This window comes from Pteropus alecto, unplaced genomic scaffold, assembly GCF_000325575.1.
Source record: "Pteropus alecto unplaced genomic scaffold, ASM32557v1 scaffold8, whole genome shotgun sequence".
In the NCBI taxonomy this organism is placed as follows: Eukaryota; Metazoa; Chordata; class Mammalia; order Chiroptera; family Pteropodidae; genus Pteropus; species Pteropus alecto.
Genome location: NW_006494609.1, coordinates 2651470 through 2669611, shown reverse-complemented (window position 1 = coordinate 2669611; position 18142 = coordinate 2651470). Strand labels below are relative to the sequence as shown.

Genomic DNA, 18142 nt, shown 5'->3' with positions numbered 1-18142 from the left:
TTGTCTCTTGCTGCACCAGATTGCCACCTGCTGGTCCTGGGTGGCCATTGCAGTCCAGGTGGGAGTATCATTCCAATCCCTTCACCAATTACGGGCCTACCAAGCAACATTGCTAGGGGGTTCAGTGGTGACCCACAGGGTGTAAGAAAGACAAGCAATGACAATGTCACGTGATTTGAATTATGGGAAGGAAAACATAAGTAGTAGAGAAGGTCAGTCTGAATGAGTATGAGGGTTCAGTGGGGAAAAATAAGTCAAAAGGTAGGTAGGGGCCAGACTGGTGGGCCACATTAGTTTGGATTTTATGCTAAGGGCAATGGGAAATCCCATAATGAGTCAGTTTTATGTTTTAGTAAGATCATTCGGGCCTTTGTCAGGACAGAATGGGATGGTTTGAGTGGGGACAGTCAATTTGAAAACCATTCGAGTATCAGAGATGAGAGCAGCTGCTGGCCTAGATTAGGGGCTGGCTGTGGGGATGGAGAAAAATGGTCATTGAGAAATATTTAGGAAGTAGGATTGATTAGGTCTGATGAAATCAAATCCCAAATGATAATAACAGGAAATCACAGTGGCATCATTTCATTCATTCCTTCTTTCAACAAATTGTAGCACCTACTATGTGCCAGGAACTAATCTACCTGCTGGGAATACAATGGTGAAAGCAAGTCAGGAAAAAGCTCTACTTTTCATGAAGCTTATGTTCTAATAAGAACATAAACAAGAAAAACATCAGATGGGAGTATATAAAGGCTGATGCAATAGCGACTCAAAAATCTGAATGGCAAGGACTCTGCCATGTAAAGATGATAAGGAAAAGCACTCCAGACCAAAGGAACAAATGTAAAAACCCTTAAAGTAGATTTGGCATGTTCAAGGTCAGAGGCAGCCAGTGTGGCTGGAATGTGGTGGTTAAGGGCAAGAGCGAGACAAAAGTAAGTGGAAGAGAGTGTCAGGGGCCAGATTATGAAGGCTTTGGCAAGGCGGAGCAAGGGATTCTGTGAGTGAAGGGAAGCCATTCACACATTTTAGACAGGAAAGTGACAGAATCAGATTTTGCTTAAAGCTCTCTAGGGCTACTCTACGGAAAATGGATTGTATAGGGCAAGAGTGGAAGCAGGGTGACTGGTAGGAAGCTGAGGTATAGGCCAGGAGCAATGATGATGGCAGCAGCATGAATGGGGAGATTCTGGGCATATAGTGGATTCAGAGAGTCAACAGGATTTGCTGATTGGATGTGGGGGTAAAAAAAACAGCAGAACTAAAGACAACTCCACCAAACCATAAGGATGAGAGCCACTGCAGCAAATCTAGACAGGAAGAGGAAGGCCCTAAGGAAACTTTTCCCCCACTGACACCCCATTCTAAAGAGAAAAGACCTGGCCTTAAAGCTCAGACCCATTGGAAGGAGGGGAATGCAAACTAACCACTCTGAGGCTGTTTTCTTATCTGAGACTGGGCCCAGCCTGCCTGGGCACATAGCACAGATATGACCCTCAAGCTGGCCTGGCCTCTGAACACTTAGCCAGTTTTCTCCTGTCAGTGGGAGGCATCTTTTCAGGTAGCCATAGCCCTGCCCCTAGCTGGATGAATACCCACGGTCACAATTCTAAGCAGAATTCCCAGAGTAAGCACTTTCATCCCCCAAGCCCTGGACCTAAGAGTATCCCAGCAAGAGAGAAATGGCCACTCTCAGTCCCCTTAAACCAAAGGGGAACGTGGGAATGGGCAGTTCTCTCCTGGCAAAACAAATACCAGAGACCAAGGGCTGTGGGTACCACATCACTTTATTTTTTTGGTTTTGCAATTTCATCCTTGGACAATGCAAATTCAGTCTCTCACTTGCATGGCCACTCTGTGGTCCCTCACTGAAGATGGGGCACAGGCTCTGAGGGGAATCTCAGCAGAAAGACAGGGGTCCTCAAGAGTAAGCCAGGCTGGCAGAGGTCTACAGGGTCCACAGCAGATGGGCCGAGCACCAGCAAGCAGACACTCAAGGCCCTCTCCCCCAACCCCTTACCATACTCCTTACAAGGCACAAGCCAGCCTTCAGTGATCCAGCTCAGGATCTTCCCTTAGAGGTCCCTGGTTCTTCCTTTCTATACATCCCTGCCTCAGCTCACACTGAGACTGGCTCCCTCTCCCTGGGGGGTGGCCAGACAGAGTCACTGACCTACTCCACATTTGATTTCTAATGTTCCTTTGGGAAATATATTTGAATAAGGAGGGTACCAAGGCCCAAAAGGAACTGAAGACATATATCCTGCCAAATGAGACAGATGGCCATGCTATAATGCTCCTTTCGTCCCCAGGAAAAGCTGAAATCAGCTATAGCTAACCAATCCCCCTTCAGACCCCCACATACATACGGCTTTCAATACCAGCAAGGGGGCTCAGCCAACCCACTTAAATCAAAATAAAAATCTAAAAGCAAGACACAACAATAAAAATAATGGCAAACAACTGAAGAGACCATCTCTGGTCCAGTGACTCTCTACAGAAGACCAGATGGCTGATTTCTGGCTCTCTGCCCTGGAGCCAGGAAACAAACACAAATCTGCCCTCAGACTTGGGGTAGACACTGTGGGAACCAAGCAAAGGGCATCCTGGCCAAGCCAGGGGGCAACTCAGATCACTGACCTCCACTGGTTCCCCTTCCTCCCAGCCCCTTTGCACCTGCACATCAACCATCAACCAAGGTGAGGCCGTCGTACAGAGCCCGCTTCCACATGTAGTAGGTAGAGCGAGCAGTGAGAGGAAAGAGGGCACTGAATTCCTTGTATGAGGGGAAGCTCTTGGACTGAAACCTCTTCTGCAAAAATAGCTTGGCCTGAGCCTTGAACTTTGTGGTGGCGAGCACATCCATCACCAGCACCTCACTGTCCCTGCTGCCCGCCACAGCCACCACAGGTTGGCTGGACCGAGACCCACTGTGGGGCCGGCGCTGGGCCGTGGGCCCCTCTCGCCGGGCCCTCTCTATGGAAGGCCCTCCCTGGGCATCCCCTGGATCCTCTCCTGGGGAAGCTGCCATCTCCGGAGTCCCCGCAGGTGGGGCTATGGCAGCTGTCACATTCCTGTCAACTTCTTTCTCTCGATTCTCCTCTGCCTCCTGCACTCCCTCTTTGCCCAATGTGGGGGTCTGCATCTGGAGTTTGGATAGGCTTCTGGGCCAACCCCGAGCAAGACTCTTCCAGACCCAAAAGGTGGAGGGGGACAGACTGGGGTAGCGGAGGCGAAAGCGACAAAAGGGGAGATGCCCACTCAGCACCTGCTTGCGGGCAGCCCTGCGCAGACGCCTCTGCCAACGCGACAGGGGCATCCTCAGGGGCAGGAAACCCCGGGGGGCGGGTGGTCCCTTACCCGCTGCTTTCTCTGCCCCCTCTCCCGCCTCACCCTTCCAAGGGAGCAGGGCTTCTTCCCCAACAGATGCTGACTGGGGAGCCCGGGCTGTGGAAAGGGCCGGTGCCGGCTTGAAGCTGGGGTTCCTTCGGAGAGCCTTTCGGCGCCAGTTGTAGTAGGTGGACCTGGAGATGCCGGGGAACCTGCGTTTGAAGCAGCGATAGGGCACCAGTGTGTTCAGGGAGATGCAGTGCTCCAGGTACAACTTGGCCCGCTGCATGAAGACCATTCCGGCGCTTGCCACGGGCAGCAAGGGGCATCCCACCCCCTCAGCAACCTGCTCTTCTGGCAGCTTCTCCAGCTCCTCCATCACCAGCGCCTCCTTGGGGGCTGGAGGCTGGCAGGGGCCAGCGCCAAGCAGCTCGTTCTTCCAGGCGTAATAGGTGGAGCGGGAGATCTCAGGGAACCTCTGGAGGAACTGCTGCAGCGACATCACACCCCCACGGTGGACACTGTCCTGCAGGAAGAGCTTGGCTGAAAAGAGGGTGGCCACCTTCTGCCGCTGCTCCTGGGACTGCCGCCGCCAGCGGTAGAAGGTGCTCTTGGTAACACTGTAGCGCCCACAGAGTTGGGAGTAACTGAGGCCGGGTTCACGGTCAAACAGCTCCGGGGTCTTAGCCAGCGGCGGCGGAGGAGCTGGGGCCGGACAGGTAGCATCTTCAGCCTCCACCTCCTCCAATCCCACCACAGGGGCAAAGTACTGGTGGCGGAAGAGGTGGCTGGTGAGGGGCTGCCCAGCCCACATGATGTGCAGTGTGGCGGGCGTGTGTTCACAGCGGCGGGGCCGGATGATGCGATTAAAGTAAGGCCGAATCTTGAGGTTGCGCATGGGATAGATGGAGTAGATGTTGCGCTGAAGGACGGAGGCGAGGGCGTACAAGTGCCACACGTTGGAGAAACTGCTAGGGAAGCAGGTAGCCTTGACGTCCGCATCGAAAATGGCTTCCAGTGTGGCAGAGGGCAGGCTGGTCATCTCGGGAGACTCCTCGGAGACCAGGGAGTAGCGCACGGCCTGCAGCATCACCTTGGAGTCTATCATGCCCTGCAGGTAGTAGTGTCTGTGCAGCAGCATCTCCACCACAGTGCGGGCCCGCAGCTCCAGGCTGAGGCCCGCGTCACCCCACAGTAGCATGCTGGCCGCCTCAAAGAGCAGGCTGCCCTCGCCCTTGCACACCAGTGGCAGCATGTTCCGGGGAGCGTCCTCTGGGTACAGGCTCAGGGCCACCGAGTCCACCTCCAGCACCTGGGGCCTAGGGACACCCTCCCGACATGTAGGGAGGGTGAAGGAGGACAGGACCTGCTTGGCCCCCAGAGCAGCACTGATAAGACCCTCCAGGCCCTCGGACTCCACTGCCTCCTGCAGATCTTGGAGCACCTGCTGTACCAGTTGCTCCTGAGATGTCATCCTGCCAGGGCAAAGGATAGAGGGCAGAGGTCAGGATAAGGTACTCAGATGATACTCAGCAATGATGCCCCGTTACACCTGCGCCTTCTCCCTCGAGATAATGTCCAACCACTTCCACTCCTCCAGAGCAGATAAATGGTTAAGTGCCTCCTGAGGCTTATTTAATCCCTCAGTGGTAGTAAGAGATTCTTATATTAGCTTAAACAAGTTACTTAACCTCTCTAGGTTTCTGGTTCCTTTTCTGTTAATATGGGAACAATAATAAAAGTATCTACCATATAGGGTTGTCGTGAGTATAAATGAGACAATGAAAGAATGGAGATATATAGGCATAGACACACACTTATATATTCATCCTTAGAACAGTGCCTGCATATAATGCTATAGAAATGTTAGGTATTATATATTAGAGTATTATCTAGTACTATGCATGTTATATAGTACACCTATAAAAGCTGTACCTCGGTACCTGGCAAAGACTTACTATCACATATAGCCAAAATTGGCCTACCTTTCCCTAGAACAGTGATTCTCAAAGATTCTCAAAGGTCCACAGGTCCTTGAGATTCCCTGGGACTTTTGCAGGAGTTTTGCAAGTTAAACTATTTTCAAAACAATACTGAGAAATACTAAGATAACAACACTAAGATATTATTTGCCTTTTTCATTGTATTAACATTTGAGTAAAATTGTGGTACCTTAGCATAAATCAAACTGTACTAGAACTCATTATTTTCTTCACCACCATGTAGTCGTAGTTGGGGTGGGGAAAAAGAAAACACTAGGTTCACTCAAGAATGTCCTTGATGAAACACTAAGGTTATTATTATTAAAGTCAGTCTTTAAAAACTGACTTCGTTATTGGGAGTAACAAAATGGCGAGCACACAAAAAGCATTTCTGCTGCATACTGAAGCATGAAGTTCGCACATGACCATTGTTTGGGTTGTATGATGAACTAGCCGCTTTCACCATGGCATACCATTTTTACTTCAAAGAACGATGGAGAGACATCAGTCACTTAGACACAGGTATATTCGGCAGACTAACTTCTAATTTCTCAAAAATGAGTAAAGCGAGCCTGCTACTTCCAGGAAAACTACTATTTGCTGTCAGTGAAATCTTGAGCTTTCATTTGAAAATGAGAATTTTGGAAAACCTGTATCCACTACAGTGAGCTTGACAGCTTCCCAATATCTAAAGATTTTCCTGATGGGATCAGTGGCAACACTATAAATCTAACTTTTTATAATGTATAATGGGATTGTCAACATTTGAAGATCTACATCATTCAACAAACTAATTGAATTTCCCAAATAACAAGTGAGTGATGCTACAAAGTCATGCACGAGCAAAAGATCCAATCACAGTAAAAGAGAAAGCAATGAATCTCGATACAGCAGGGTAGAAAAAATTCATGGATATTGTTTGATTCTACATTATAACTAAGCTTTGAGAAACTACTTCTCGAGTTTTGGTGTAGTTATCAAAGAATATCTACTGAAAAAGCTATCGAATTATTCTTCCTCTTTAACAATAACAAAAAATTCTTCCTCTTTTCACCTGTATATCTGGATAAAGTTGGATTTTCTTCACATAATTCTACCAAAACAATATTTCACAACAGATCAAACAGAGAGAGATGAGAATCTACCCATCTTTACAGAAATTTGAAAAATGTAAAAGAATGTACTTTTCTCACTAAATTTTTTTGTTCTGGAAAAGTTTTCATAAAACGTTTGTTACTGTGTAACGTATTTGCTGTTTCTTAATAAGTGTTTTCTAAATATCTGGTTTAATTTTGAATATACATTGACAGATGGAACCTATATAAACAAAAGTGCTTCAGGGCCCTCAATTCTTAAGAGCACACAAGGTTCCCGAGACCAAAAAAGTTTGAGACCTGCTGCCCTGGAGCAAAGTTAGTCTTTTCAAAGGAGTGGCAGCAGCCTAGCCACTGTGCAGACATAGATCAAATCACTGAGATTTACTGAGCATTTACTATTTGCCATGAACTATTCTAATCCTGCTATCTGTATCTCCAATTTACAGGTGAGGAAACTGAGACAATCGAAGGTAGTCTAAGTTGCCCAATTTGCCCAAAGTCCCACAAGTGGTACAGCCAGTAGTTGAAACCAGATGCTCTTAAGGGCCTAGAATACATCTCATCTAGTTTAAACTGTCAGCAACCTTTCCAACACAAACTAATCATCCTAATTCCGGGTAGGTTTTCAGTGTTGTATTGCTAAGCAAATTAATATTCCTTTATGGACACTGTTTTTAAATTTAAAAGGAGACTATTATCCTTCCTCAGATCTTTGTTCTCACAGAGAATTTAAGAGTTCAATAAATCGCTTTAGAAAAGCCTTAGGTTTAAAAATTGTGTTTGGGTGTATCCATTTGTCAACTAATCGAACTTCACACTTAAAAGGGATGTGTTTGAGTGTAAATTATGGTTCAGTAAAGTTGAAAAAAGTTTTTAAAGCAGTGAAAGAGTATCACCAGAATTTTACTTGATAATCATTTAAAAAGAAAGCTTTTTAATAACTGGTAATCAGAAACACCTTTGGATAAAATTTCTCAGCTGCAGGGTTTTTTTTTTTTTTTTAATGTGTGTGCTGCGACAAATCTGGTCTCACCTCTCATCTAATTTCTATTTGGGCCATATTATTATTCGACCCTGGAATTGGGCTTTTAATCTGTTCATCTTTTATGTAGATCTACTTTTTAAAACCAAATAATTTTGAAAACTAGGAGATAAAATTCCTATCAGTTCTTAGTGAAGACAGCACTTCTTGAAGAACAAACTGCGTACACACAGAAGAGCTTTTTCATTCTGGCAGACAACAAAGATGCTGGGGGTTTTGTTTTTCCTGCATGTCACTTATTGAACACTGCTCTACAGCTGCATATAAATGAGCATTCTCCTAGCTACTTTGCAGACAAAATTACTCAAACAGCTACCACTTACCTACTGCTTACTATGTGCATTTAACTTTGGTAATTCAACTAAAATCTCAGAAAAAAATAAGAGGATGATTAATTTAAATTGTGTGGGTGACTCTTTCTGCCCTTCCACTCAGTGAGACTATTTCCTAAGCAGAGCACGATGTTCCCTCATGTGATTACAAGTTTCTGTGGGCATGAGGTGAGCATTTGGATTTCAGGCTTCTCAGAGGTAATTTTGTTTATACAGTATGCAGTTCACACCTTTCCTGCATGTGAACTACAACTCCATCACACATGCACCATTGCTAGGATGTCTATTTCTAGTTCACATCTAGAGAAACAGAGGCTGGGGAGTTAAATTAAATAACTTTTCCAAGACCACATAGCTATTAAAGCTATGAAACCCTAAGCAAGCTAACTCCAGAGCTCCCCTCCCAAACACTGTAAATACACCACCCAAAAGGACACATCATCCAAAATACTTATTATCCAAAGGATCCAGAAACACACATATTTTGGGAGGTATGAGACAAACCTGGCCACTTTACAGATAAGGAAATTGAGGTCCAGAAAGGTAAAGTTGACTTGCCTGATTCATGCGGTAGTATCCAAACACCTTCAACACAATGTCCAGATATGCCACACTTCCTCCTGCACAAACCCCACCCCTCCCAACCCTACCCTGTTCCACCCTACCTACTAGGCCCAGTCCCAGTCCCACCCTGCTCCACCCTATCTCATTCCTTCCTCAGAAGAGGAAGGTGTGAGTAGGTAATACCCCCACTTCTGTTTTCTTCAAAAGCTTGCTGAGAAAAAGAGGCTCTGCATCTCACATCCACTCAAGGGTGTCTGAACCACCAGAGAACGGGGCACTGGGGAAAGGCTAAAGGCTGTACGGCTACACCAATCATCTTTAAGTAGACAATTGGTTGATGGAGTTCAGGTGCAAGTCTTTTTTTCAGCAGCGGTTTCCTGGAAATGCAATGCAAAACAGATCTGGCAATTGCCAGGTGCATTCATGAATTAGGTGCAGAAAGTGAGAGCTAACCTATGGACTCTGCCCAGGTGGCCTCCCCTGACAACACTTGGAAGGGATCTGAAAAGGAATGAAACCAAGGAGGGAAAGCCCCCTCAGATTACACAGGTTCCCCTGGCTTGAGGCTGGAGGAGAACAAAACAAGACATCCTGAAAGCATCCAGCCTGCGTCTCAGCACCTAGGAGGATCTCTGGAGCCAAGGAATGAATGCAGACCTGAGCACCTCTGCAGGAGACTCAAAGCCTCACCTTCACCAAGGCCAGCTTTTCTCCTCCCCACCCCACCCCCACCCCACCCCATCTCTTTATCTCAGGCAGATGGGGTTTCGGGAGTTCAGGTCTGGCCTCTGTCCCTTGCATTTTACAGGGATGAGCCAGTGCTCTGGGGAGGGCAAGGGAAGGAAGAGCCGGGGGACCTGCCGACAGGATGCCGGTCGGTCTCCTCTGGCCTCTAAAACAAACTCCTCCTCTGCCAGCCTCATCCTGGGCTCTGCATTTGCTCATCAAGGACCCCATCCCTCCTGTTCTCCCACCCAACAATTATTGAGAGAGGGCCACAGAGGCCTCTGCCTTTGGCGAGACTAGGGTAAACCAGCAGGCATCTCACCCAGCCTGGCTCCGTGCCTCTCTGGCCGGCCCTTCACTCCTCCAGTCACACTGGCCCAGCTGCTCAGGCTGCAACACTAGCTCAAGGGAGTGCCAGCCATCTAGGCTCTCTCCCTGGTGGCCAAAAGGTCCAGCAAGGAATGGAAATAGGGATCACAGACACTGGCTGGGGGCAGGAGAGTCCATCGCTGTAAATTCTCAAGGAATTTCCCACTACCAAGGGCAGTGGGTGCACCTGGGAGCACACCAGGGCAGCCCCGAAGTCACCAAGTCAGCCTGGGCAGTTCCCAAAGTTAGTTGCTCTAGTGGACCACACGTCTGGAAGGGAAGAGGAAAGTGGAGTGCGGCCCACAAGGGGAGGCAGGCAAGCCACCAGTTTCCCCTGGGGGTGCCAGGAGGCAAAGGGTGACTGGGAAGAGAGCTGGCTGGCCTGGGCATCTGGGACAAGGGACCCAATCCAGGAAGCTCCAGGAGTCTGGGGAGGGGCTGAGGCCAGACCATTGTAGAGCGTGGGGAGGGGAGATAGGCAGGCGGGTGGGGGTGGGGATGGAGCTGGTGGTGCGGATGGGGAGAAAAGAACTTGAAACAATGCCTCACCTCCCCTCTCCACACACACACGCACACGCACACACGCACACGCACACACGCACACACGCACACACTCTTACGGCATCTTCTCGGAGCCACCCGTTGATCCCTGGGCCCTTTAGAGACCCAAGGCAAGCCTTCATTCTTTTCGGGCCTCCTAGCTGTACAGGCACCCACCTTTCCTAATTTTGAGGAAACTTCCTAGTTTACTGACCTCGAGGGTGACCCAGAGCCCTGGGGTTGTCCACTTCTCACTCCACCTTCCAGCTTGGGACATTTAAGTCACCCTGCAGGTAGTGTCCCCAGCTGAGCGCCACTCTCACTCCAGAACTGGTTTCATATTTGCCTATTGAGCATGGACTGTCTACAGCCAACTGGCTGGGGGAGGATGGGCTTAAGCCACTCCCCCCAGGAAATCGCCCACCCTCAAGTGCTCTGGTCCCAAGATGAAAGAAGTGCAAATTCGGGGGTCACTTCCAATGGTAAAGCGATAGCAGCTATTGTCTCATCCACACTACCCAGCTGGGGGTGTTAAAGCGCCTGGACCTGGCTCTGAAACCAGCCCCGAACTGCGCAGGAAAATTCGAAGGTTGAAAGATTTTCAGAGTTTGAGAGGAGGAGAGGGGAGGAGAAGGGTTTAGAAAGAATGACCTAAAGAAAGCGAGTCTGTGGCCAGGCTGAGAGAAGGGGCGGGGCGGTGGCCCTGGAGCCCAGAAACTGGCCTGGGACGATCGGTTAGAGATTTGGGGGTTTCTCTGAAGCTTCAAAATGCATCTCTTTCTGAGGCAGCTCTCCCATCCCTTGCCCTGCAAGATAGGAAGCTGGAGAACTCACTGCCCCCACCTTGGTGTAAGCCCCCTTCCCTTCCAGAAAGTTCCCACTTTCTCCAAGGCCTCCATCCCCACCTTTTTCTGAGCACTCCCCAGGCTGGAGGCTCAACACCTCTCCCAAGAGTGTGCCTGGGCCAGAGCTGCTTCTTTCAGGAGCCAGGGTGCCTATCCCAGGACACTTAGTTTTCCGTGCCCCAGGATGCAGATGGGAGTGCGTGGTCCCTGGGGCGTCTATCCTCAAAGCTCACCTCAGACCAGGGGCCTCAGATAATCCCGGAGGAACCAGTCCTATCCGCCCATCTAGTCCCTGCTGGTGGGGGAGGTAAAGGCCACTGGATTGCAGCCTTTGGTGGTATTGTCCTCCAGGGACTTTCCTGGCCAACTTTAACCCTTTAGAGTGCCGGGGCTAGCTGCTTCCCTCCCGGGCTCCAGTCCCCCGACTGCTCCTCTTTGTCGCCTTATCCCTGGCAACCCATTGTTAAATGCCTTCGATATTGGTTATGCCTCAGCTCCACTATTATTTTCTCCTCTGCCAGTCATGAGCTCTACACTTACCACCTAAATCAAAAATCCTTTCTCACCCACGCAGGCGCCCTGGACGGAAGGCCACCACAAGTGAGCTCAAGCACAGTCCCTGCATCATAATCACTCCAGCCCCACCCACTATGATGGCAGTGCCTGGAGGCAGCAGCTTGGAAGTCACCTGGAGTTGGATTTGAATGCCAACCCTGCCCCTTACTAGATAGAGTATGGCCTTGGGCAAATTGTTTAGACCCTTGGGGCCCTGACTTGGAGGTTAATGTAACACAACTTTTACCCGATTGAGTTGTTGGGTAGATTCAATTAAATGACACATTTAAAGCATTTAGGACTGTGCTTGGCATAAAGCAAGTAGATCCCAGTTCTGGCCTCTCCAGTTAATTTGAAAAGATTTTTAAGTTCTTGATATAAATGCAGTATTTAAAAAGCTTCAGAGAATAGCGGTTATCTTGTAGAAAGAGATGGAATTATGAGATATTTCTTCTTTCCCCATTATATCTTTCTGTGTCTTTTGACAGTCTGCGTTACTTGCTATCATTTTAAAAAGCAATGGAGATCATTTAAAATTCTTTAAAAGGCTAATAGAATCTGTAAAAGTATTTTTTAAAAAAGAAATTACAGTGATGAAAAGGTTTGTTGGTGATTCCATTACCAAAGTAAGAGCCTTATTTATAGACTGAGAAAATTTAGAATTGAGAAAAGTTTAAAGTACAAGGAAGAAAAAATTACCTATAATCTCATTATCTAAAGACAGCTATTGTGAACATTTTGGTATATTTCTTTCCAATCTAGTTTTTTTTTTTAATTGACATATAAGTTAAACATTCTCTTTACAAAAGATTCAAATGGTACAGAGTAAAAAATAGAGTAAATTTTTTTTCTCTCCCTAACACATTCCCTCACTGCTTATCTGCCAGTTCTTTTTCTGTGCATTTTCATCTTTTTCTGTGCATACACACATGTATATTTTTCCAGACTCTCTATGCATATTTATGTTCTATGTTAAGCATTTTAAAACTGTTTTTGACTAAATAATATACATTATATATGTCCATAATATATATTATACACAAGTGATATATAAATAATAATATATTATTTAAAATGCTTGTATATTTTGGTTTGGGAATTTACAAAAGGATTCAGGACTGAAATTTCAGCCCTGTTCCTTGTCTACAGTTTCTCCAGAAGTAGCCAATATTGTTTCTAGGGTACTAGTCCAGGAATATATTATGTATAAACAAGCAAATGTCTGAGAGAGTGCTTTTTTTCCCTTTCTTTAAAGCACAAATGGTAGTAGACTGAACACTGTTATGCGCTTTGCTTTTTTCACTTTATTTTTTTATCCAGAGCCACCGCTGTCCAGTGACATGTAATGAGAGTTTCTCATGCACTTATATTTTTTAAGTAGCCACATTAAAAAAGTTAAAGGAACAAGTGAAATTAATGTCAATATATTTTAATTAAGCCAATATATCTGGAATATTATCAATTTGATGGGAAATCAATATAAGACATGATTAATAAGATATAGTACATTCCTTTTTTTGTACCAAGTCTTCAAATTTCCATGTATATTTTCCACTTATAACACATCTCAATTAGTACTAGCCACATTTCATGTAGCCACATGTGGCTGGTGACAAATGTATTAGCACATATCTTGACATTTAGATGTAGCATGAAATACATTTTTTTGAACAAAAATAATGTACTCTCCAGTCCCTTATGGATGAATATCAAGGTCACTTTCATCTTTTGCTCTCCTTAAACCATGCTACAATGGGTAACCTTGCACATCCATAATTTTGGCATGAATAGGTATAACTATACTTTCAAGCGTATGTGCGGTAGTAATTTGTATAGATTTTGCCAAATCCTTAGAAGTCGTACCAGTTTATTTCCCCCAAAATGAAGTATGAGAATGTAGGCTCCTTAACCTCTGGCGTGTACAGTGTATTATCACAGTTTTTTAAAAATCTTTGCCAACCTATTGGATGAAAAAGTAGTCCCTCGGTATGGTTTTAATTTACCTTTTTTTATTTGGAGTAAGGGAGAGCATTTTTCATATATTTCATGTATTTAAGAGCAGTTCATGTTTCTTTTCCTGTGAATATCTTTTGCCCATTTTGCTATTGGGTTATAGGCCTTTTTCTTACTGATTAATGAGAGTTTTGTATCAGAAGAGCCCTTGGTCAATGATAGGAATTCGAAATTTTTTTTTCTGAGTTTGTGGTTTATAATTGGGCTTTGCTTATGGTGTTTTTTCATCCTAAAGTAATCTTTATATTATTACATACATCGAACATATCTGTCTCTTTTTTTAAATGGGTTTATGAATTTGATAAACTTCAATATACTTTTATTTAAACTATTAAGATGAGGTGTCACAAAATTAAGGGCCTGATCATAAGGTGCCCAAACACCAGAAATCCCAGATCTCCAACAATAATTAAACAATTCTTACCAATAGACATCTTTAGTTAATATGTACCTTGCTTTGAACAAAATTTAGATTTAGGAAGCAGATAAGTCAGGGATAATCCTTCACTTATAAAGGGACATACAATAGAAAAGCTTCCTTGAACTAATGAGCTGAGATAAGTAATTAACTATGCTTAAATGTACAGCTTTCCAGGGGTCATATAAGTAGAGATTCACCTATATTTTCATCAGCTACGAAAAACAAGACCTGTATCGAGTGAAGCAGTGAAGAGTCTGAGTTTGAGAATACAATGGCAGGGTTGAAATTCCAGCTCTGCCCTGTGTGCCCTTGGATAAGTTTCCTTATATCTCCAGACCTAATCCCTCACTTAAAAAAAATGAAGATAATAATACTCAAGAGGTTACTATAAGGATTAAATGAAAAACTACTTCTGAAGTTCTTAGCACAGGTCTAATGATAAAATGCTCAGTAAACAACACTACTATTCGATTTAGCTCTCTTCCCTACTCATTCTTGCTACAGAGATTTAAAGATTTCATCCATCTATTCATTCAATTAATTCATCCACTCAATGCCTTATTGAATAATTTATATAATTCATAGATTTGTCCATCATCCATTCAATCATTTACTTATTCAGTTATTCATTCACTCATATATTCACTCATACATTTTCATTCATTCAACAGATATCTGAGCTCTTAATTCGAGGTCCTGGGCTAGCCCTGAGGACACTGCAATGTCTACAAACCTGAATCTAGACTCCAAAGTCCGAGAGTCGAGGCTCAAGTCTTCTCATTTATTCTACAACACAACAAACACCTATTGTATTTACTGTACACAAAGACTCTGTGGCTGCTAGTTTTACTTCTATGACATAATCCCCTGGTTTCCTTTCATTTCTTTGTTCCTTTTTCTCTTCTTTTTCCCCTTCCTCCATTCACCTCTTTTACCCTCTCTTTGCCTCTACCCAGGCCTTGGCAAATAGCAAAAAACAGATGACCACTCAGACTCTGTAGTCAGATCAACCCAAGTTGAACCTCACCTCCTCTACTTTCTAGCTGAGAGAATTTAGACAAATCCGACCCCCCTCAGTTTTCTCATCCGTGAAATGAGAAACATCCACTAAATGATTGAATTAAAGATGGATGTCATTCTTTTGCTGTGAAGAAACATTTAATACCAAGGAGATATAATTATCAATTCAAATCACAATTAGTTGAGCATCTACTCTATGTAGGCATTATGCTCAGTGCTGTGAAAGACACACGAAGCGCTTATGCAGTCTCTTCCAGGCATAGCCCAGATGGGTACATAGTGAGCGCTCAGTAAGAGCTACTGTTACTTGCTATTTCCATGGTAAGGGATAAGTATTTTTCGAGCCCCTCACTCCCGGACTACTGGTATTTCTCAGAGACCTGTGCTAAGAGAGCTATCGGCTGATACTGACGTCTGTTTTCATGTCCAGCTCTGACAATCAGGCATTATTTATGGCTTTAAAGTCATTTAATTTTGTGGTAAATTTGAATATAAACTGGGTATTAGCATTTACTAAGGAATTAAATTTGTTAAAAGTGATAAAAGTAAGCAAATGTCCTAAATTTTCAGATACACGTGTAATAATTTAGGGATGAAATGACAGGACCTCAAGAATCTGCTTTGTAAGAACGAGAGGAAAAGAAGAAAGAGTAAAGTATATATGGCAAAATGTCAGTAATTATTGAATCTCAGGGATTCATTTTCCATTCATTCAGAGTTGGTTCATTATGCCGTTCTCTCAATGTCGGTGGGTTTAGTAAGTTTTATAATAGAATGTTTAAATATTTATTTTTGAGGAGTGGGAGTAACACGCTAAGAAAGCAAGAGGGAAGAAAACTTACCTGCAAGCAGCATTCCCACTTAGGTGGAGAGCAAGCAGCCCCTGTCCTTAACCAGGAGGAGAGCAAGCAAAAGTGCCTGGGTGGGCAAAGTCATTGGCCACATGGATCGACGTCTACTTTGTTTGCAGGGATCTCGCTAGGTGCTTCACACAGCAGCTCAAGGAATGTACCAGGAGAGGAAAGAAGGCTTGAGGATAACTAACACCCCGCCCACTCCACACCTTTTTTCCACCCCCCACCCACGCCCCAAGGAAACAGGCACAGGTACCCCACTAGGGGAACAGCTAGGTTTCAAAACTCAAATAAGTTTTCAAGGGCTTGTGGTCCCCAGCCCCCAAGTTCATCGAATTTCTTCTGTCACCTCTATTTCACCCATAAAGAGGAGGCAAGACTACAGGCCAAATTCGAGGTCACCCGATCATTCTGTTTATAATCTCAGGCCTGGTGCCCTTGATCTTGGTTAGTTTATTCCCAATTTTTTCTACTTCCAACCACACACACAGGTAACCACTTTTATTGATTTCCCTCCAGAGTTTCTTTTTGTAAGTACAAAGAAATATACAAATATACATTCTCCAAGCATGTAGAAATAGGCTTAAAATTAACAACAAAGCCAATTGAAAATACAGAAAATTGCAGTGTTCCAGGTAAAGAGTGAAGTAAGTCTGGGAGTTGTTAGCAGGTAGATAATCTCTAAAGCCAATGGAGTGGAAGAGATAAAGAAGGAGAGAGGAGGCAAAAGAGGGGAGAAAGAAAAAGGACCACCCTTTAGAGTCAGCTGGGGGGAAAAAACACAAAGAAGCAGAAGGAAAAATCAAGAGAGACTGACTATTTTAAGAAGAGAGGAGTGAGTAAGTAGTCAGTTGTGTTTTTGCTCCTACTGTGAGGAGATCTGCATGAACCAACCTGGAAAGACAGCCAAGCAAAGAGAGAGTTCAGAGTAAAATATATCTACGATCCCACTTTTGCAAAAATCAATCTAATTGGTATGTATATTCACATGTTCAGTGAGTAGAAACAAGTCTGGAAGACTTTAAATAAAACATGCTAATAGGGGAAACGCTGCTGAGCGGGTTTGTGGAAAGGGGTGGCTTTTTTACTTTGGATCCCTCAGTTTTGTTTGCATTTTTTTACTGCAAGAATACATTCTTTTTGTAAGGAAAAAAGATTTGTAAAAGGAGGGAAACTATTATTTAAGACCATCTATATTCAAAATTTCGGAGGCTGTAGAGAATGGGGGTTTAGAGAGCTAGCTTCAGAATCCAATGAACATGAGTTTAAACCCCAGCTCCATCCCATGAACAAATGAATCTCTCTGAGCCTGTTTCCTCATTCCTGTAAAATGGTGATTATGATAATTACCTCACAGGATTATGATATATAATTAACTATGTTTATGGAGAAATACAAGTAAAGCATTTAGTACAGTGACTGTCGTACAGAAAAGGCTCAATTAATATTAGTTGGCCTTTAAAATAGTTACTACTAGCTCGAACCAGTCAATTGGAGTGCTGCAAACTTAGGCCCCATTATTTTAATCCCTCTAGAAAAGCTGTCACTACAGTGATTCTTCTGTGTCATGTTCTGGACCTCCACTGAAGGCCTTTATAAGAAACAGTGATGGGAAGTCTGCCTATCTATTACCAGGATCCATCTCATGTAACCACCCACTGTACCAGGGAACTCAGGGGGATCTGCATCTACCAGAGAGAGTATGCGAGATCACCTCCAGCAGAAGTTGCATGTGTATTTATATTTTCTCTCATTTTTAAAAATTTCTATTATGTTTTACAATGCACATAATATATTAGCTCATCGGTGTGTATGTATAGTTTACAAACAAATATACCTATACTAGGGAATTTAACAATTTTTACCCATGGAATATTAACCATGGAAGTTTGGAAAGCAGTATCTTCTTTATGAGTTCTTCTCAATTTAGGGTCACAAAAAGCTGTGATTCTCCCAAGCAATTAGATTATCGCTGCTAATAAATACAATCACTCTTGTCGTTAGTTGTATGCCTTCCCTTCTCAGTTTTGACTGCTAGGAACCTCAGAGCCAATTTATAACCCAGCCGTACGTACAGAATGCCTGTGACTGGCATGCTAAAGGCTATGGTATGAGCACGGCATCTGGAACCACATTGACTGTGTCCAAATCCCACTTATTTCCTGTGCGAACTTAGCAAGTTACTTAACCTCTCTGTGCCTCAGTTTCCTCAAATGTTAAATGATAATTATAATAGTAATTACCTCATAGGATGATTATAAAGATTAAATGAGATTCTACATATAAAGAAATTAGAACAATGCTCGGCATATAGTAAGCGCTCAAATATTATTTATGTTGTTATTATTGTTACTGACTCTCATTCTCTGATTTCCTTACCCTTGCTTTTCTTCAGTCCCATTTTTGCTACTCTGTATTTTAGTAAGGTATTTCAAACCCTTTTTTAGAAAGA

The 18142-nt window shown here is 44.3% G+C and overlaps 1 protein-coding gene across 1 annotated transcript; it reads right to left on the bottom strand.

The window, feature by feature from the left end:
* Positions 1 to 2461: 2461 nt before the first annotated feature.
* VRTN (vertebrae development associated) lies at positions 2462 to 15802 on the bottom strand. Its single transcript, XM_006925442.3, has 2 exons — positions 15679 to 15802; positions 2462 to 4805 (listed from the first exon to the last, which is right to left on the bottom strand). Exon 2 carries the CDS (start codon positions 4802 to 4804, stop codon positions 2684 to 2686), a length of 2121 nt encoding a protein of 706 aa, XP_006925504.1. The 5' UTR covers position 4805; positions 15679 to 15802; the 3' UTR covers positions 2462 to 2683.
* Positions 15803 to 18142: the final 2340 nt, after the last annotated feature.

Excerpts from the sequence above, each read along its gene's own strand:
- VRTN (XM_006925442.3), bottom strand. The coding sequence starts at position 4,804 with ATGACATCTCAGGAGCAACTGGTACAGCAGGTGCTCCAAGATCTGCAG.